Raw genomic sequence first — 21,695 nt, 5'->3', positions numbered from 1 at the left:
GCCTGCACAACTAACAAACTAGTTGAGATAATAACAGGTAAAGTTGAGTTAGGTCCCAAGAAAGCATACCTGAGGTAAGACAGTAATGGTTTTAGCTCCAACTGTGGTGGCTCTTCAATTGATGGCTTAGCTCGAGGGGTCTTTCTCTCTTCTAAGTGTAAAGGCTCAAATTCGAGCTCTCTTTTCCAGTACCCTTGGCCTTCAAGGGCCAAAACCCACTTAGCCAAGTCCTCACCATCTACCTCTTCTAAGTTCATGAGGCAGGCTGCTAGAGGGTCTTTCAAGTTCAGAGCCTCATCTTCCTCCTCCAAAATCACATCCATATCTTCTATCAGAGAGCAGTTAGCAAACTCACTGGGTTGCCGCATAGACTTTTGCACATTGAACGTTATCTCTTCATCGTTCAGTCTCATCTTTAGCTCCTAGTTTCACAATCAATTAGAGCTCTCCCAGTGGCCAGAAATGGCCTTCCCAAAATTAAGGGAATCTCCTCGTCAACCCGGCATTCCAGAATGACAAAATATGCCATAAACATAAACTTTCCAACCACCAGTACATAATCAAGTATACTTGATGGCCTCTTCACCGTTCGGTCAGCTAGTTGTAGTATCATGGATGTGGGATTACTCTTCCAACGCCTAACCTTTTATAGATAGCCAAGGGAATCAAGTTTATGCTCGCCACCAAATCACACAATGCTTTATCAAAAACATAGTTACCTATTATGTATGGGATTGTGAAACTTCCTGGGTCAGACAACTTCTCAGTTATGCATCTCATCACGACAACACTACATGTCTGAGTTAGTGTAACAGTGGCCAAGTCTTGAAAGTCGAATTTATGAGACATCAAGTCCTTTATCATTTTTGCATAACCAGGCATCTCCTTCAAGGCGTTAATCAATGGAATGTTCACCTGTATTTGCTTCAACATCTCCATGAATTTCTTATACTGCTCATCCTTCTGATATTTGGCCAATCTCTGTGGGAAGGGTGTTGAAGGTTTCTTCTTTCATGTGATTTGAGTTTGATCCTGCTCGGGCACTGTTTCTAAAGCCTTCTCCTGCACTAACTCTGTCTCCTTCGCAATTTTTTTCTTTGCTTGTTTCCACTGGTGCATGTCGTACCGTCACCTCTGTTAACCATGTTGAATCCTCAACCTCAATTGGTACTGGCATAAGTATCTCAGTTGGTCGGCTTTCGCGAACAATTTCTTGCTCTAGATCAAGATCTCTACCATTTCTTAGACTCACTGCCATAAGTTGTTTCAAGCTTTGCTATTTTGGATTGACATGCGTGTCTGCATGTAACGTCCCTTGGGGATGATTATTTAGAGCCATGGATAACTGCCCTAATTGAATCTCAATGCCTTTTATCGTTGAGTCATGTGCTTCGACTTTCTCTTGCATTTTTCTATTGGATCCAATCAGCTGTTACAATATTCCTTTAATTTGAGACAACCCATCATCTTGTCTCACTATCTGTTATTGTTGAGGATGTTGATAAGCTAGCTGCTGATTTTGCTGATTGTATCCCTGTTGCCTTTGGTAAGGCACAACTTGACCCTGTTGTCGCATAGCTCCAGGATTATTGATATTATTGTACTGTTGTTGTGCTGGTCTATACTGTTGATTCTGCTACCCCCAATTCTGACCACCTTGCCTTTGTCCTCCATAGTTGCCCACGTAGTTCATATTCTCTTGATAGTTCTGGTTGTCACTTTCACCACTCCACGAGTATACATATGTTGGTTAATACATGGTGTAAATAAGCCTCCATTAGTCGTGTCAACTATGTGTACCTGCTTCTGGCCTGATTCATCAATCTTCTTGGTGAAGATACTCATTTGCGTCATTATAGTGGCCATATTCTCAGCTATGGAATTGTCTAGGTCGAAAGACACTGAGTGAACTAGAAGAGTGCTTGTAGAGTCTCTTGTCATCCATCCTGAGTTTTGAGCCATTTTATCTAGCGGGACTTTACACTCTCTAAATGATTTGCTAAAAAATGCTCCACCTGCTGAAGCATCAACATTGTCCTTCAAGCTATCTGCCAATCCCATGTAAAATCTTTGACCCAACATCTGATCTGGAATGCCATAATGTTCACACTTAACCATCATCCCTTTGAACCTCTCCCACGTTTCTTGTAGTGTTTTAGCTGGTTTCTTCTTGAAGCTCAATATCTCATCAACTTGTTTGGCAGTCTTATTGGGTGGGTAGAACTTGTTCAAGAACTGCTTGACTAACTCCTCCCAAGTGGTGATGGAGTTTATGGGGAGCGAATTAAGACAAGTTTGAGCTTCTCCAGTCACTGAGAATGGAAACTATAACAATCTAATTGCTTCCGGTGTCAAATTCGGTTGCCTTTGAATGACACAAAAGTTTTTTAGATGCTGCTGTGGATCTTTAATGTAAGACCCGGAGAACAATCCATTGTTCTGCAGCAGATGTAGCATGTTCTTTGTGATTTGAAATGACTCCGCTTCTATCTGAGGGACCGCAATTGAGGTTGCCAGATTTTCAACGGTGGGTTGTGCCCAATCATACAAGGCTGCTTCTAGCACAAGAGGTTCCACACCCTGATTGTTCGGGTCATTCCCATTGTTTCTGTTGTTTGGGTTGTCTATTACGTCACCCAGTCTAGTTCGATTCATTCTGTTGAGTTCTGTTGTTGTTTATTCTTCTTGTTTGCACGATTTAATGCCTTGAAAGCTTTCTTAGGATCCGATAATGCTTCAAACAATTTACCAGTTCTTGAGGAGTTTCTAGACATGCACCTGTAACACCCAAGACTACAAACGTTAGAATTTCAATATAATGAATTTCAAGTCTAGAAAGCTGACTAAATTACGAATTCTAGTTATTTTTCTAGTTGTAATTAATAACACCATTAAGTCCCCGACAACGACGCCAAAATTTGATCACGCCCAACTATGCCTTATAAAAAAGGACTAAGCGGTCGTTGCAAATATTATCTGGTTTACAAGTACGGAGTCGAATCCTACAGGGAATTTACGTATTAATCACAACTGCTAGTTTCACTAGAATTCAAGTAATCAATTTCCAAACATATTGAATAATGAGTGGAGTTTTTACCAACTAACAACGAGATAATTAAAAAGCTGTAATTAATTACTAACAGCAAATGTTGTAGACAAGATTGGAAAGGCCTAGGGTTATGATTTCCCCTCTTATCGGAATCCTCTTAGCTACGTCTCCTATTAATTCGCCTAGATACTCTCTACCGATCATGAACACTTTAGGTGTAGTAATTCTCTTCTGAGCAAATACAATAATTTACTATACATATTCTTCCGAACTACGCTAGCTAGCACTAGTTTACCGCTCACTAATATTGCATCAAGGTTTTGTTATTCCTAATCCCACCTTTAAACCCCCTGTATTGATCCCTCAAATATGTTAGAAGTGATGTTATTCAATAACTACCTAAATATGTACCATTCTCCAAGTAATACACACTAAATAGGCACAACCGATTGAGGGCCCTTCAATCAATCACAATAATCACGTAGTTGAACAAGTAGAGAAATTCCAATGGCAAATTTATATTAAACGCAACAAAAATTCATCCTCCAAGAGGTTCCATCAAACCCTAGAATACAGAGTTTAGCTACTCATAATTGTTTTCACAACCACAATATAAGAATTCATCACTAATACTAGAAAAAAAGGAAGAAGAAAGGTAAAAACTTATTTTCGAATCTTCCGTCTTGCTCCTTGCCTGTTCTTGCCTTCAAAGTTCTTCTAAAAACCAAGATACCCTCTTTTTAGATGAGCTGGACTTCATATAGTTCAAGGAAATTTGCCTCCAAAATTATAATTTTAGCCCTGAAATATTTTTTCTCGGAAGGACGTGCGCGGCCGCGCACCTGCGCAGGTGGCCGTACACTTTGGCCAGTTTCTGCTTGACTTGCGCGTCCCAGTGCGCGGTCAGTGCACGGCCACGCACCTAGGAAATTTTCTGCACTCTTATTCGTTCTTCTTTTTAAGTGCGCTAACATCTTTTGATCCTCGAACAAATTCTCAATTTATTCCATAAACTTTTAATTGGCCTTTAACGCTCCATATCAACTCAAAAAATGGTCCCTAACCTTATTGTAGCCCGAAATTTCTCCTGTAAAGCATAAAGTACTCAGTCAGAGCAATTTACTACCTTTTAACACTCAAACATTAGTAAAGTACAACAATTTAGAGTGCAAATAGTGGCCAAAATACATAGTTATAGCCTACCATCTAGCATATAAAAATAAAAGAGATATTTTAGGTGATTATTAAGAAAGAGAAAAACTATTTTTGACTTCCTTTGGAAGAGAAACATAATCTTAAATATAGAGGGGTTATTGGAAATGAGGGTGGGTGTCGTGTAACTGAGACTCTAAAATTAAGGGATCTTGATTTTTTTTCTTTTTTATGGTTTTGTATATAACTTGTAGTTATAGATATACAAAGTAATTAATAAGGAATCTAAATAAAGGTGGTAAAAAGGTTTCTATTATAGTATAGCTAGGTAAAAATCCCAATAGTTTTTTCGCGGACTAAAGGTGATAATACCCCAATATATTACTCTTTCAACTATAAATAGAAATGGTTACATGTAATGACACGGCCGTTCGTTTTGAGTATTACAATCATGTTTCCATACTTACCGCTCAATTTATGCTTTACGGTTGTTATGTGACTCGTCGGGGTGATTGGTTCGGGTCCGGTGAGGTTTTGGAATGAATTGGAAGGAACACTTAGTTCCAAGATTTAAAGCTTAAGTTAGAATAGTGATCGGATGTCGACTTATGTGTAAACAACCCCGAAATGGAATTTTTATGATTCCAATAGCTCCGTATGGTGATTTTGTACTTGGGAGCGTGTCCAAAAAATTATTTAGAAGTTCGTAGTGGAATTTGACTTGAAATGGCAAAAATTGAATTTTTGGGAAGTTTGATCGGGGAGTTGACTTTTTGATATCTGGGTCGGAATCCAGTTCTGAAAATTTGTATAGGTCCGTTATGTCATTTATGACTTGTGTGCAAAATTTGAGGTCAATCGAACATGATTTGATAGGTTTCGACATTTAATGTGGAAGTTGGAATTTCTTAGTTTTATTAAGCTTGAATTGGGGTATGATTCGTGGTTCTAGCATAGTTTGATGTAATTTAAAGTTTCAACTAAGTTTGTATGATGCTCTAGGACTTGTTGGTATGATTTGACGGGTCCCAAGGGGCTCGAGTGTATTTTTGGATCATTGGTTGAGAGACTAATAAAGTTAAGAAATTTGAGAGTTTGACCATGGTCAATATCGGGTCAAGACGGCCTCTTTCCAGTGTTTTGAGCACGTGAGCCGGTCCGTAGCATATTTTATGATTGAAATTCATATATGGTTTGTGTCCGAGATATTTCAGATGAGTTTCGGGGTAATTTCGGATCATTTCGGAGAAGTTTGAGTTTGCTGGTTTCTGGTGAAATACTGTTCATTGGCAATTGCGAACCATTTATGAAAATTGCGAAAATATTGTTCATTCACAATTGCGAACCATTTATCGCAATTTGCGAAAACACTGTTCATGGGAGGTACTGTTCATTCGCAAATGCGAACCTGGGCAGAAACTTAAGGATTGAAAATCTGTCATTTCTTCATTTTCGATTAGGATTTTTGGAGCTCGATTTTTGGGCGATTTTGAGGATTTCTTCACGACTTCGACTGGGGTAAGTGTTCTATATCCTAAAGTGATTATATTTCATGAATCTATGGTTATATTCATCGTTTAATTCAAATTTAAATGGAAGAAATCAAGATTTTTAAAAATTCTTCTAAAAATGAAAATTCCAGATTTGGAGGACGATTTGTTGTTGGAATTGGATAAAATTGGTATGGTTGAACTCGTATCGGAATGGGTGTTCGGATTTCGTAAAAATTATATCGGATTCCGAGAGGCGGGCCCCGCATTGACTTTTGTTGACTTTTTGAAATAAATTTTTAAGTCGCCGTATTTTTATTCGGAATTATTTGCGATGAATATTAATGAAGTTATACAATTAATTTGGATAGATTTGAGCTGTCCGGAGGTCAATTTAAGGAAGAAGGTGATTTTGAAATATCGGCAAAATTTCAAAAAGGTAAGTATCTTGCCTAACCTTGAGTGGGGGAATTACCCCTTAGGTATCGAGTCTTATGTGCCATTTTTGAAATGTGAAAAACTGTGTACGCGAGGTGATGAGTACGTACTCGGGATTATATGTGCAAATTTTATTGGATTAAAGTCTTAGACATTATTGTGTAGTAAATTGGATAATTGTTGGCATTTATTAAATCATCTATTTGTCATGACTCATTCCTTGTTTGTTGAATTTGTTTTTATATGACAATTTGATGTGATTGTTACTCGAATATTTATGTAAATTCCGTGAGTTTGGTGATTTGATATTTCCTTGAAATAATTATATTATGGATTTTTCATTTACAAATAATTAATGAAATAAGTTTAAACCGAGGCGTTATATAATTATCAAGAATTTGGATTAGTGAAGGTGTTGCCAAATACTGAGTATTTTCCATCTCTGTTGTTATTTTGAGGTGTTATACACATTGTGTGGAGCCTTGGGCTATTTGTTGTGAAAGTAATTGATTTTGTTATATCTTTGGAATTGGTTGTGGCCATTGGGCAAATTGTGATATGAATTGATTTTGTTATGTTGCCGTGATAATATTTCGTGTAAATTATTGTGTTATTTGAGTTATTATTTTGAGGATATAGGGTGGCATTTCACTGTTGATATTATGTGGGTATAATGGTGGCATTTCACTGTTGTTATGTGTGTTGGGATATTGTCTGGGCGGAGCGATAAGGGTGGCTATAAGAGCGATAAGGGTGGTCATATGAGAGATAAGGGTGGCTATAGGAGCGATAAGGATGGCTATTGATATTGTTAGGACGGAGGGATAGTGGGGGCTATTATAGGAGTGATAAGGGTGACTATTGTCAGTGATGATATGTGATAATGTGGGGTTATTGCGTAGGTAATTTTCATGTAATGTTGTGATTTCCTTGTGTTTATTTTTATACATTGTGCAATTTATCTTGTTGTTGGTAAATTGATAATAGTCTGATCTATGTTGAAATTGGGAGCTTGTGATTATTACCGGGCGGATAATGAAATAAAATATGGGCACGAGGTGTCGTGAGTAAATAATGATTATATTGGCACGTGAACTGTCCGTGCAGTTGTGATATGAAATATGGGCACGAAGTGCCGTGAGTAAATAATGATGATATTGGCACGTGAATTGTCCGTGCAGTTGTGATATAAAATGTGGGCACGAGGTGTCGTGGTTAAATGATAATGATATTTGGCACGTGAGTTGTCCGTGCGGTTGTGATAGAGAAATTGGCACGAGGTGCCGTGGAAAAATAAAAGTGGGTTGAGACCCGTATTTTATGATTTTAAAATATTGTGTCACAAGGTGACTTTTATTCGAAAGAGATTTATTTGAAAGAATTTTATTTGAAAGATATTTATTTGAAGGAAAGAGATTTATTTGAAAGTATTATATCTTGAAGATTTCTATTTGAAAAACATATAGGCGAAAGATTTATATTGGAAGGACTTGATTAATTGGTTGTACTTGTATTCATTATTTGTTGCGCAATATTTATGGTGTTCTTGTCGCTCTGCTGTGTATATCACTGGATGATTATTGTTGCCATCATTATTATTTGTATCCTATTATTTTTGCATACTATATTGTACATGTTATTAGACTAGTGCGTGTCTCGACTGTGCCTCGTCACTACTCCACTGAGGTTAGTCTTGATACTTATTGGGTACCGACTATGGTGTACTCATACTACACTTCTGCACATTTTTGTGCAGAGCCAGGTGTTGGAGATATCAGACTCAGACATAGTTAAAGTGTGATCGCAAGGATTCAAGGTAGAGTTTCTTGGTCGTCGCAGTCCCTAGGAATCTTTTCATTTTATTGTACTGTTAATTATTAATCAAACAGTATTGAGTATTCGATCCTTGAGATCATTCCATATATTCAGTTAGAGTTCGTGACTCAATATTACCAGTCTTGGGAGGTTTTTCATATTTGTTTCCGCTGTTGGTTTTTGGCACCTGTATTGAATTAAAAAAATAGCTTAAAATGTAATTGTGCTTGGCTTATCTAGTTTTAGAGACTACGTGTTATCACGATACCTGTGATTGGATTTTGGATCGTGACACTACACCTAATCAAACATGCATTAAAAAAGAGAGCATACTTCTGTCATAAATCAAATAAAAAGGACCTAATGATTCTTCAAGAGTACAACGACAACTATGTCTCTATCTTAAAGTAATTGCGATCCACAATTTGAATCTCTAATTTTCGGTCCGTAAAGGACTATAAAATTCTTCAAGAATATATAATGGAATAGAATTCTTAGATTGTTATCATATATAATCCTTCATTTAGTTAAATAATATCTGCATTTGATGATATTAACATTATGTGAAAATTATTTTAGTTTCATTCTCGTTTTATCTCTATTTCAACACCAAGAGATGAATTGTAATTTGTACACCATTATTTAATTAATCTATTATTAATCCGTCTTGGAAAAAAACAAAAAATAACTAAAATATCCTTAATTAGTAAATATTGTTTTTGGAATTATAACTATTTTACATCACTAAAAAAAGATAAATTAATGCTTTTGCAATTGATAAAGTTAGAAGTTCAGGTAGCATGAGGTAAATAAAGATACTCATTATCTAGCTTATTAGTATTTATTTAGTCACCCGAAAATAAATGAAGATGTTTTTCCTCTTTATCATTCTTATTATAGTTTCCATCAATGCTTGTGTTAAGTATTAAATTTGGAAACTTTCTGAGAGCCCGTTTGGACATAAGAAATTTTTAAATTTTATTCGAATTTTTTAAATTTTTTTTTAAAATCAGCGTTTGATCATAAAGTTTTTAATTTTCACTTAAAAATATATTTTAAAATTTTTTGAAAATTTTAAAAACTCCAAAAAACTATTTTTCAAAATTTTCACTCAAATCACTCACAAAACTTTAAAAACAACCCAAAATTATATTCATATCCAAATACAACTCTAATTTTCAAATACAATTTTTATTTTTTTTTTATTTTACAATTCTTATGTCCAAACGACCACTAAGTTAATCGATCGTAAGAAACGATGAGATAAACAAGAGGAGAATCACAAGTCCGACATTGTAAACTTCCCACCTTCCCACGTGTTTTGTACACGTGTCCATCCATCCACGTGCGCCCCTTCCAAACCCTCCACCCCTTCTTTCTCACTTCGTCACTCTCTTTCAAGTTTCAAAACTGAACACAGCTTGATTTTCAGTTCATCATTTCTGCTAATCTCAGCTTACAAGCAATGCTAAAGAATAAAAGCTTTTTTCTTGAAGTTCCCATCTTTGATTGGTTTAATGGAGCGCTTGAGGTTTCGGATAACGGGAAAGAAGGCATCTTTTATACTCTTTCTGCTGCCTACGCGTTTGTCTCCTTCATTGCCCTGGTACACTAATTTGAGTCATTACTTACGTTTCTTGGATTATACTACTTGTGTTTCCACTTATGTTATAAAGTTGAACTCCAAGGTTTCTATTAGTAGTATTTTTTTACCATATTTCTGGATCTTATTAGATTGACCATTAATGCCAGTTGATTAAGTGTTGTAATACCCACATTTACTATAATACCAAATCACTAATTAACCTCGTTTTTAGACCCAATATTTGGGTCCATCTTTTATTAGGGCATTTTCTTCGGATTTATTTCATCCATTCAGAGTTCAGATATTTTCCAATATGAGCTCCTAACTTACGCTGGGTTGTTTAATTTTGTGGACACGTTTGTTCTGGGGTATGCCGAACTAGACCTAGGAATTTTTTGTTCAGTTTGCATTTGGCTTCGTTTGAATGTCTGGAGGAAAGTTTGATTGTTGATAAAAATTGCAGCGAATATAGTGAAGCAAAGGAGATTATATTATTTTCTTGGATGTCCTTGTTTGAAAGGAAAAAGAAAGTTCAAAATAAGATAAAATAATTTTCCCTCAGGTTTATATATTTTTGCGGGACTTAAGGTTGGGATTTTTTTGTTTTGAAAAATTGTCAAAGGCTTTACCTACAAGTCTCCTTCCTATCAAATGCACAAAAATGCAAGAAAATCAACTTTTCGACCATTTTTCTCCTAAATCATGGCAACCAAATGATATATTGAGGTTAATGCATGGACTTATTGTAGCAAAGGGATCATTTGATTTGCAGGTGGATAAGGCGTGACAGTGACCAATGGTGAGAAATTTTTTATTGATTATGTCGAGTGCATATACCATAGGCCTATGTCACATGGGCTTAGTGGGCTTGTGTTAATACTCACTAAGAAAGGCTTAGTTGATTCTCTGTTGGTAACCATGGGCTAGGCATGCTCGGGCAAGAGCTTCACGCTTGTCAAACCATGGGTTTTAGTCTTGCTTGGATTAGGAGAAAGGTAAAGAGGAGTTGAAGTTGACGCCAACCTAAGGTATGGAGAAAATATTTTGTCGTGGGGAAATGTTTCACCTAGGATACTATTTTCTGAATCATTCTTCTCGTGCTTGATTGGATATAAAGTAAACAATTTATGGTTATTGACTTATTGTTAAGTATAAGATAGGTAGAATAGCCGTTTTGTGATATATTTTTAGTATCAAAGGTTGACAACAACATCCAGATTGGTTGAGGCAAGCGATCTGAAGTAAGAAGCACATACTTATAAAAGAATGCGATTTATGTTCATATAAGTAACGTAAGTCATTTATCGGCTTTAGGTGAAAACTATTTTCTTCGGAGAAAAGCAGTTTCCATAATTCAGGACAAATCAAATCAAATATCGAGCAATGATTTGATCAATCACTACATTTTCTAGAAAAGATTTTGTATCATAGCAAACACATTCGTACTAATTTTGGATAAGCTACTCCGTCCGTTCCAATTTACGTGGCAGAGTTTGACTCCACAGAGTTTAAGAGGAAAAAAAAAGACTTTTGAAACTTATGATCTTAAACTTGACACTACATTTTTGTGGCTATAAAAACATGCTAAGGATAGCACTCAAGGGTGTGGCCTAGTGGTCAATGAAGTGAGTTGAGAATGATGAAGTTTTAGGTTCAAATCTCAACGGAGACAAAAACACTAGATGATTTCTTCTCATTTGTCCAAGCCCCGGTGGATAGAGTTACTTGCTTCCTGTTGCTGGTGGGAGGTAGCAGGTATCCGTGGAATTAGTCGAGGTGCGCATAAGCTGGTCCGGACACCACGATTAAGAAAAAAACAATGCTAAAGGTAAAATGAGAAATTTATAGTTAAATTGTTTCTAAATATAGAAATGGGTCATTATTTTTTGAACGAACTAATAAGGAAAAGTGTCACCTACAATAGAACAGAGGGAGGAGAATTACTTTTTTCTCTCACTTTACCTTACTGTCTGAGAATGCTTCTTTGAAATTACATCGCTTTACACATAAAAAGTGATAGTTCCTCGTTTCGCGCTGCTCCAAAGATAAGGTGATCGCTTTTAGTAACACTAGACTTTTTACTGCTAGGGTAATAAATTAGTTGGCAGGTAAGGAAACACAGGAGTTATGTTCAAAGATATAATTTATGGAAGTCAGAATTCTCTTATTTTTCTGCTATTCACTATTACAAAACTGAAGGGTTGACATTTTGTTGCCTAAGTTTTATTTATGAACTGTCGAGCTTCCACTCTAAAGTGCTATTGAGGTATATGTTCCCCCCTTATCTTCGTATATTTACCTAATCAGGAACTATATTTAAAAATAAAAATAAATATAACTTCATATCTTTACCTAATCAGGAACTATATTCTCAAATATGTTGAATTCAACTTAACTGAGATTTTTTGCCTAGCCTGAATAAGCAACTTATCGTATGCATTGACAGCAGATCATAAAAAAGGTCACACAGTTTCAGTCTCCTCTCCTTGCTCTTTGCAACAGATATTCACAAGAGGTCAAGAGCCATGGAAATTGAGCTTAAAGTAAATGACAACATGCAAGGGAAGTAGACTTGTTAACACAAGACATTTTTAATTTTGACTCATGATCATGTAGTGGTAAATGCATTTCTAGGCTCGAAACAAAAGAAAGATTAAGACATCTTTTGATAGCTGTCTAGTAAATTCTGTATAATTGACCTAAGCATTACAATGACTATCTTGTATTCCTTATTTATTTTCAAAGGATAATTTAATCAAATGGAAAATAAATAGTTCATCCGACAAAACCAAAAGGGACAACAACAACCACCTAGTGAATTCTCACAAGTGGGGTCTGGGGAGGGTAGAGTATACGCAGCCTTACCCCTACCCTAGGAAGGCAGAAAGACTGTTTCCGAAAGACCCTCGGCTAAAGAAAAGAAGAAAAGAAGAAAAGAAGCAGTGACAACAAGTAGTAACAACAACAAGATATTAAAGAAGCGAAGCCAAGATAACAATCAAACAATAGATAATACTAGCAATCTAAGGATAAAGGATACCATATTAACACTAATGCTACCGGTTTGAGAAAGACAAAAGGACACGCTCGACAACCTACTAACCTTCTATCCTAATCCTCGACCTCCAGATCCTCCTATCAAGGGCCATGTCCTCGGTAAGCTCCAGCTACGCCATGCCTACCTAATCACCTCTCCCCAATACTTCTTAGGCCTACCTCTATCCCTTCTCATACCCACCAAGGCCAACCTCTTACACCTCCTAACTGGGGCATCTGTGCTTTTCCTCTTCACATGTTCGAACCATCTGAGCCTTGCCTCCCGCATCTTATCCTCCACGGGAGCCGCTCCCACCTTTTCCAGAATAACTTCATTCCTAATTTATCTAACATGGTATCCCCGCACAAAATCAAAAGGGACAACGTAGACAAAAGAGCTTTACGGTGATTCCATCAGATAAAAAAGAGAGGAATTTATTAAAAGATCTGCCACCCAATTATATTTCTCCGCCTTTTCTTTTGCATGTGATTTTTAATTATTGTTTTTATGCTTTTCTGTTGAAGGACTATGTGCGTGTTTGTATGTCATGTTGCTCAGCAGGAGAGGGTGTGTGGAAAGGGGTGGCACTTATTTATTGCAAGCTTTGGTTGTACTATTTTAATGGTCTGGGCACTAGTAGTAATGATGGCACTGCAGTTTTCTTAATACTACAGTGGGATTTGAAAAACTTGGAAATGTATCCAAATTTCCATCAGCATCCCACTAGCTTGTCTTGATGAGGCCTACTCCAAATTCTCGAAATTTATCATCTCAGCAAGTTTCCATATGTTGTATTTCAGGTACAACTCATTCGCATCCAATTGCGTCTTTCAGGAATTGGTTGGACAACACAGAAGGTTTTTCACTTGATGAATTTTGTTGTCTGTGGATGTAAGATTTCCTTTACTTTCTCCAAGTTCTGCTAGAAACTGTTCGCATCAAGTTATTCTGATACTCACAAGAACCAAATGATTTGTTGGCAGTGAGAGCGATTTTATTTGGCATCTACAGGAGTGTGTTTTATCTGAGACCAAAAGTAAGTCTTTTCTTTCCTTTAACCATTCTAATGTCCACTTTGCTGGTGAATAAATTGCAGCGTAGGCTATTGACTCCTAAAATTTCTGGAATGTACTCTCAAGGGAATTACAATGCAAGAGAAGGAAAGTTAACTCATGAATGTCACCGTTTAAGTAGCATTAGTCATTTTGATGAAACAATCATATCCAATTCTTTGAAGCTAAACTGAGAACAATTTATCCTTCTTTAGCATCAACTCATCACCAACCTAGTAGATATCACAGAACTAAGTAGCTGCGAGCCTGTGTTTAGTATATAACCTATGGACTTAACTTCGCCTTGTTTAACATCAATTTACTGTCTGTTTGAACTGTCTTGTGAGCAATTCACAGAGAACAAATAGTCAAATTATCGTTCCTTCTACTCTCTCCTTATTCCATGACTTTGTAGTTGATATGAAACATTCTGACCTTAATAGATCAATATTTCAAACTCTTGGTGAATTTGATTGCAGGTTACATATTAGAACAGTTGCCTTTTAAAAAAAAAAATCATACCATGCATCAGAACTGGGATCCAAGTTAAATTTCATATTTTCTTTAAAGAACAGGCATTATGACATTTGATTTGTCTATTTAGCTAACACCATTCAACATTTAAACAGGCACTTGAGATGATGCTTCTGGATCTCCCTGGTCTTCTATTCTTTTCCACATATACGCTGCTAGTTCTATTTTGGGCTGAAATATACCATCAGGTAATGCTATTTGATTTCGGTAGTCTTTAAGGAGTCACTCAGACAAGATATTTTCATGGGAATCGTGTTAAAATATTCCTTAATATATTCGTTGTGGAAGACGCCTTACCTATTATAATTATTTTCATCATGGATCAGGCCTTACTCTTTATTTATTATTTTTCTCAGGCAAGAAACCTTCCCATTGATAAACTTCGACCTGCATATTATGCAGTTAATGCGGTCGTGTATCTTATACAGGTAGTGCATCAGAGTTCTATTCACTTCACAGAAAATATATCCATGTATAAGCAATGGAAGCCTCTCTAAGTTTCCTCCTATTTATGGAACCGTAATATGACTGCAGATATGCATCTGGATCTTCATCAGGCTTGGCCCGACTTCGACTGGTGTTGAAACTGCTAAACTTTTTTTCGCAGGTCGGCTACATATGTGCAATTGTTACTAAGACATTGTTGTCTACAATCTTATTTAAAAAATCTGAGTGCACTTTCTGCAGTTATTTCGTTTTGTGCTGCTCTGGGATTTGTCATGTATGGTGGAAGGTAATTGGTGCCCAGTATTGTACAAGTGCCCATAATCTCTTTCCTATATCCATGTTTCATGAAATTGATCTTTTTTCTTTTCCTTTTTAATCTCTCTTTAGGTTATTCGCAATGCTTCGGCGCTTTCCTATTGAATCTAGAGGCCGTCAGAAGAAGCTTCATGAGGTTTGTGCCTGTTGTAACTGCCTTCATCTTCATTCCGTCATTCTCTTGCCATGTACATGGCAACTAGATGCAAGACTATATTTCATTTCGGTGCCTCTTTTTTGCCTTTGAGAGAAACAAATCCATCTTCATTGAAGCTTTGCTGCCAAGTCCTACCTTGTCTTTCCGGCCATTGCAATAGTATCTTGACCAATTAAAAACTAGAAATCTAGTTCCCAGCTCCATCCATCTTTGTTTTTGGTTGATAGTGTAGACAATAGGTGCTATATATCTTCTGACATGAAACTGTCTAATTTTTAGTAGACAAAGTTATCATGAGAGGATATGGGTACCTGGTGAAATGCTGAAATAGTCAAAATACACTGATATATTTTTCCACAAAAGATAAAGGGAAAATGATTTATCATGTACTCGATATCAGCCAATCAATTGGCCTCAATCTCAAACTAGTTCGGGGTCAGCTCTTCAGGTGCATGATCCTTTGTGTATTATATCAATCCAAATGGTTTCATTGTACTTAAAAGATAACGTTAAATTTTTTGAGCATTTAATGGAGTTTGGTATAATTATAAAGGAAAAGATAATTATTCCTGTGTAATGAGAATCTGATCTACTTTGGTCTTTAACGTCTATCGTTGTGCAGGTTGGCTTTGTGACTGGTATTTGCTGCACTTGTTTCTTGATCAGATGTGTAGTGGTAAGTTTCCACCAAATTCAGGATATTTGACCCTAGCATGATTAAGAAAATGCATATTTCCATGTTATTTATTTGCAGGTTGCTATTTCTGCTTTTGACGGGAATGCTGATGTTGATGTCATTGACCATCCTGTTCTCATTCTCATCTATTACATGGTAATTTAAGTTATATTTAAGAGTTCAGTTTCTTGATTTTTTACACCATTAGGTTAAATTTACCAGCACCAACTCTTGGGAAGCCATGATAATCTGGTAAATAGAGTAATAACCTTCTATAACTGATTAAAATTCAACTGACAGCGTAAAAGTTCTTTACATTGTTATGTCCGTACACAAAATTTAAACCCTATTATTAATACTCTATAGCTGGTTATAACCAAATTCAGCCCTTGTGGCACATTTGCATCTATATGTGTATTTTTCCATTTTCAAGTCCATTCTTAGGTTTATTTAACTTTTTTTTATTTATCTTCTCATACTTTTTAAGCTCCCTTAAAGCTTTTCATAGGCGTAAAAGATGTTTCATAAAGATCCATTTTTTTCATTTTATTCAGGTGGTGGAGATATTGCCTTCTATATTAGTGCTCTTTATCCTGCGCAAATTGCCTCCAAGACGCGTATCAGAGCAGTATCATCCTATTCAATAACTGATAAAAAGGGCAAAGCTGATCTTAATGCTTCACAGTTTTTGTTGGGAGAAGCCTTTTTCACAGAACGAAGTCATTAAAAATATTCACAATTTTTTTTCCTTTTTTTTGGTGGTTGCCGTTTGTTCAATTGATTTGTGGAAAAGAAGTCTAGTTTGACTGCAACTCATAGTTGTTTAGAAGTCCTGAAATTATTAGCTATTCGGAGTGTCAAAGATAGAGAAGAATTTTGATACGCCTAAGAGAGTAGCAGTTAGAAGTTTAATGGGATTCAAACGTGCTACCTGAGGTTATATTCTGTGGTTATTCCCATTTATATCTTTGCTCTTGTAAAACCTCAAAGCTAATCTTTCTTTGTTGAAACATGTCGAGAAGTGGTACATTATGGGTAATTCTTTTCTTGGGTATTTGCATGGGCATGGTTACTGCCACTGCGAGGGAACCTAAAAGTGAAAACGTGGAGTTATTTGGTCGAAGATGGCCGCCTATTCCTTGGTGGAGACTACCATGGCGTGTATACTACCCAAACTACCCGCCATTGCCTCCGCCTCCGCCCTCAGTTGCTAATGTGATTCCGCCAATGGTGCACATGGATCCACCTCCCCCTCCACCGCATGTGGCTCCACCACCACTTCCGCCACTGCACACTGCTCGTCCGCCACCGTCTCTTCCCCCTGTTACTAATGCAGTTCCGCCACCATCTCCACCACCGCACATGGCTCCACCTTCCCCTCCGCCACCACACGCGGCTACATCACTACCTCCGCAACAACTTCCTCCTCTTCCCCTAATTGATAATGTGGCTCCTATTCTGTCACCGCCACCTCCAGCATTTCATTCACCGGTGGTTAATAAACCTCCTCCAACTCGGGGTGATGAACCAAGTGATTGTTCGATGGTTTTGATAAACGTGGATGGGTGTGTATCAGATTTGATCACTTCCTTTTTCAAGGATCAAGTTTCATTATCCATTGATTGCTGCATAGTCATTTCAAGAATTTCAGATGATTGCTTCGACGCAGGGTTCATACATTTCAGGGTGCCCGTTTTCCTAACAAAAGTGAGGGACTATTGCAGTCACCACCCAATATCACCTTCACCATTGCCTCCACCTCCGCCCTCAGTTGCTAACGCGGTTCCGCCGCCACCTCCACCACAACACGTGGCTCCACCTCCGCCATGGCACGCGACTCCACTTTTGCCGCCGCACGTGGCTCCATCACTACCTCCACAACCGCCTCCGTCTCCGCCTCCAGTCGATAATGTGGCTCCTATACCACTACCACCGTCTCTAGCGTTTCACTCACCGGTGGTTAGCCCACCTCTACCATCGCAGACGGTTACACCACCATCACCATTGCACGTGGCTGCACCACCACCTATGCCACCGCACGTGGCTCCATCACTGCCACCACAACGGCCTCCATCTTCGCCACCAGTTCACGATAACATGGCTCCTATAGTGTCACCACCACCTCCAACGTTTCATCTACCGGTGGTTAATCCACCTTCTTCGGCTCCTTGGGGTGATGAAACAAGCGACTGCTCGACGGTTCTGATCAATGTGGATGGTTGTGTCTCAGATTTGATCACTTCCTTTTTCAAGGATCAAGTTTCGTTATCCGCAGATTGTTGCAGAGTTGTTTCAAGAATTTCAGATGATTGCTTTGATAGAGCGTTCACGCACTTTAGAGTACCAGTTTTCCTAACAAAAGTGAGGGACTATTGCAGCCACCAAGGGTGAAGCATGAGCAAATCTTAACAATACATTTTTAATGAGAGCCTTTATGTTTCCTAGGCCAGTCCATTCAGAGTCATTCCTAATAGAAAAGAAATAGCGTATAATTAATGTATAATTTTTTTTAGTGATTTCGTTTACTTGATAGGATTCTGAAGAAAAAATGCAAAATTTTCATGTAGTTTGCTTAATGACAATTAAGAGTGGTTGAAGTTAAATACTTTCTTCTACCTTTTACTTTAATTTCTTTATGTAATTGATTCATCTCGATATTACATTTCAATACTAGTGACTGCAAGGCAAAAGTAGATATGCTAAAAATAGGTCTTGTGTCTTCAATTAGCAAAACGAAGAAGAATGAGAAATAGTAGAGTATTTATTTACCTTCACTATTTGGAGCTTGGTAAATATCAGATAGTAAATACATCTGTATCATATGTTTGAAGTTTTTCCTGTACTTCAACTTCAGAAATCCAAAGGCAACCTACAATTTTACAGAGGGCCTTGTCTTTTGGGTTTTGGTTGCTAGGTTCATTAATAGAGGAGAACCTAATCAATTAGATAACGAGCTGAGAAGCAAGGAAAAAATGATAACAAAAAAGCTCTAATTATGATCTTGTTACATATAATGCTCTTTATTACTATTTTTTGTAATACGTGCTTGCTTATATTAGAGGATCGATGGACAGTCTTCGTGAATTTATATTTTATAGGCGGGATAGGAAGAGACTAGAGGTAGGATAATGGTAGAAATTTATCGGCATTTATATTAAAACTAGTCTTACGTTACGCGCGTTGCACGTGTACACTATCTCAATGAGTAAAAGACTTTTTTAAAAAACGTTGATATTATATTAAATATTGTGTTTGAGTTATAAAATAAAGTATATATAAATATTGATCCTATATTTATCACTCAATAAAAAAATAAACTACTCCAATAAAAGTTCTCAATCTTCAGTCAATATATTCAACTGAAATTTATTCTTGTTATAATTTTATTTGATATAGAATAGATATAGATTAGTGCTTTCCATGTGTCCTGTTAGTCATTCTAAAACTTATATAAATATCTCTCTTTCTCATCATTTTGAAATTCATTAGGTAATTAAAGTATTTTTAGATATAATTTATTTATCTTACTTTAATAAATAGTAATGGTTAAATATATTTTAAATTTTTCACTACATGTAAAATATTGTTATATAATCTAGTCGTTAAAAAATGAGCAAACTCATTCTAAATCATAAAAAAAACTTGAATATATAAACCTTTATAATGATTCTTGACGTAGATAAAAGAATAGACAAAACACTGAATCTAGAAATCTTCTTATAATTTTGCAATAAAAACTTGGAAAGAACTTAAATTTACCGCGGAGATGAATCCTTGGCAACAATAATATGGAATGTACTATAGTTATATTAAATAATTCAAACAAGAAAAACAATTATATAATGTGAAATTTAATTGATTTTAAAGTTCGATATATTACGACTTCCTGCTTAATTCAAATAAGAAATAACTTTTAAAGCAAAATTTTAATTAATTTTAAAGTCCTAATATTAGTCCACAAATAGATTTCTTCTAAAATAAAAATAAAAAAATCTTCTAAAAACAAAGCAAAACGGCAATCCCTAATTATCAAACAAAACAATCTAAAATAATGAAATAAGAATTCCAATGGATACATGTCAAAATATAAAAGAAAGATGATCTTTTAGCTAATGATCTCCACTGATACCACTATTTTAGTTTATATGTGTGGCTATAATCTATTCCTATTTAGATTAGGACTTTTAAAAGTATAACAACCGGAAGGGTATTTTTAGTTAATTTAGGCAAAGGATTTATATGAATAGAATCTAATCGATTTAAATTCCTAAATATTAGGAGTTTTTACCTAATTTCAATACGGAAATGATTTAATTCATAGGCCTAAATATTAGAGAAATTAATTAAATGACTATTTTGTTTAGTGTGAAATTAATTTTTGAAGGGTAAAAAAGACGAACGACATTTCACTAAGGGTCTTCGTGCTTTTAATATAGTATAGATGTATCAAGTTACTATGAATTAGTGATTTGAAGAGGTGAAACTGTATGTTAATTAACCATGGCCTATAGAATTCAACCCTAACGGATTGGAAATATGGGTTAAACTACCACATTTGGACCACAATTTCTACTAGCAACGAGCCTCCTAGCTTTTAGAACTTGACTTTTATATACTTGACCTATAAGTCAGGGGTACGAGCTGTGGAAGTAGTGACTAATGCTTGCATTAGGGTAAGTTCTCTATATCACACCCCTAAGGTACGATCCTTCTCCGGACCGCTTTGTGCACCGGGCTGTTTATGACTTTAATATATTGGGAAAAATGAGTTAAGCTTTGAGGTGAAGTATTTAAGAATGGGACAATGAATTCATTATAGATTTTAAGTTATATACAACATTACACATCAGATTATCCTGATTATATTCTTTATGCTATTAATGCATAAAACTAAACCCTTTGATTCTAATATTATAGTGGATCCTTTTTAAGCAAATGCCTTTTAATTTGGCATATTTCGGAATTTCTTTAGTTATTTTGCATTGCACGTAGAAGTGAGTAGTGACTCATTTCTTCATTCTTGTTTATCTCCTTTATAGAAGACCATAACAGATTTGACCACAATAAAGGATTTAGATAATCAAAGTAATATTTAAATATAAGAACTTGACACTCGGACTTTTTTCAAGAGAGATACATTGCACCAAATCTACGTTGACTTCGTGTTTAATTATTTATTTGCCAAAGCAGGCAAGCTAAGGTCTATCGTTAGTCACCAATGAGAAAAGGAAAATACGTATTTTAAATTAATTCAGGAAAATAGCGTGTGTACCATTAAGCATCATCCCTCCTTGGATTAATTGTTTTAGAATAATTTACCGGTGACTCTATATTTATTCTTATTGTCACCTCTTTTTGTCATTTTCCTCAAATAAACAACCAAAATATACCTTTTCTTAAATAATCTGTAATGCATTTAACTGGTTTTATAAGGTAAAAAAATAACATGTAAAAAATTCTAAATACATATATTAGGGAAGAAAGTGAAGCTCACCTAGTCCCGAAATATGAAAATTGACTAATTAAGCTTCGGAAGGAATACTCAAAAACTTGTATCTAGTGTAAAAAAGAACAAATAAACTGATGATCAACTTTATTATTAAATATAAAAAGGATTTTGCTCCCGTTAGGTCATAGATTTTGATTATTTTTTTTAAAGAAATTTTTGAATACATTGTTTGTTATGATCAGTTTTTTAAAAAAAATTAAAATTCTTTTTCAAGTTTCCAAAAATTGATTTAGGACAATTTTTGGGTGAAAAATTTTCTTCCACTAATAAAATTTCAACTTTACTTCAAATAATATGCATGTCTAAATACAACTTCAACTTTCAAAAATTATTTTTTCAAGTTTCAACCAAATCTATGTCATCTAAGCAAGATTATTGATATCCAAATTTAAAAAAAAAAAAAAAGGATGTTCGACAGACGATTAATGCTACTCTAGTA

General features: G+C 35.9%; 1 protein-coding gene across 1 annotated transcript; it reads left to right on the top strand.

Annotated features, from left to right (window-relative positions):
* The first annotated feature begins 9,274 nt into the window (after positions 1–9,274).
* Positions 9,275–16,687, top strand: LOC107806259 (tobamovirus multiplication protein 1-like). Its single transcript, XM_016630382.2, has 11 exons — positions 9,275–9,550; positions 13,367–13,457; positions 13,550–13,602; positions 14,248–14,340; positions 14,509–14,580; positions 14,687–14,759; positions 14,840–14,885; positions 14,987–15,050; positions 15,694–15,747; positions 15,826–15,903; positions 16,302–16,687. Exons 1-11 carry the CDS (start codon positions 9,410–9,412, stop codon positions 16,392–16,394), a joined length of 858 nt encoding a protein of 285 aa, XP_016485868.1. The 5' UTR covers positions 9,275–9,409; the 3' UTR covers positions 16,395–16,687.
* The last annotated feature ends 5,008 nt before the right edge of the window (positions 16,688–21,695 follow it).

This window comes from Nicotiana tabacum, chromosome 19, assembly GCF_000715075.1.
Source record: "Nicotiana tabacum cultivar K326 chromosome 19, ASM71507v2, whole genome shotgun sequence".
NCBI classification, from domain to species: domain Eukaryota; kingdom Viridiplantae; phylum Streptophyta; class Magnoliopsida; order Solanales; family Solanaceae; genus Nicotiana; species Nicotiana tabacum.
The sequence above is the reverse complement of the archived record's forward strand: the minus strand, read 5'-3'. Positions and strand labels throughout refer to the sequence as shown.

Excerpts from the sequence above, each read along its gene's own strand:
- LOC107806259 (XM_016630382.2), top strand. The coding sequence starts at position 9,410 with ATGCTAAAGAATAAAAGCTTTTTTCTTGAAGTTCCCATCTTTGATTGG. Across the intron at positions 15,051-15,693 it reads GTCAGAAGAAGCTTCATGAG|GTTGGCTTTGTGACTGGTAT; the intron begins GTTTGTGCCTGT and ends ATCGTTGTGCAG. Across the intron at positions 15,904-16,301 it reads TCATTCTCATCTATTACATG|GTGGTGGAGATATTGCCTTC; the intron begins GTAATTTAAGTT and ends CATTTTATTCAG.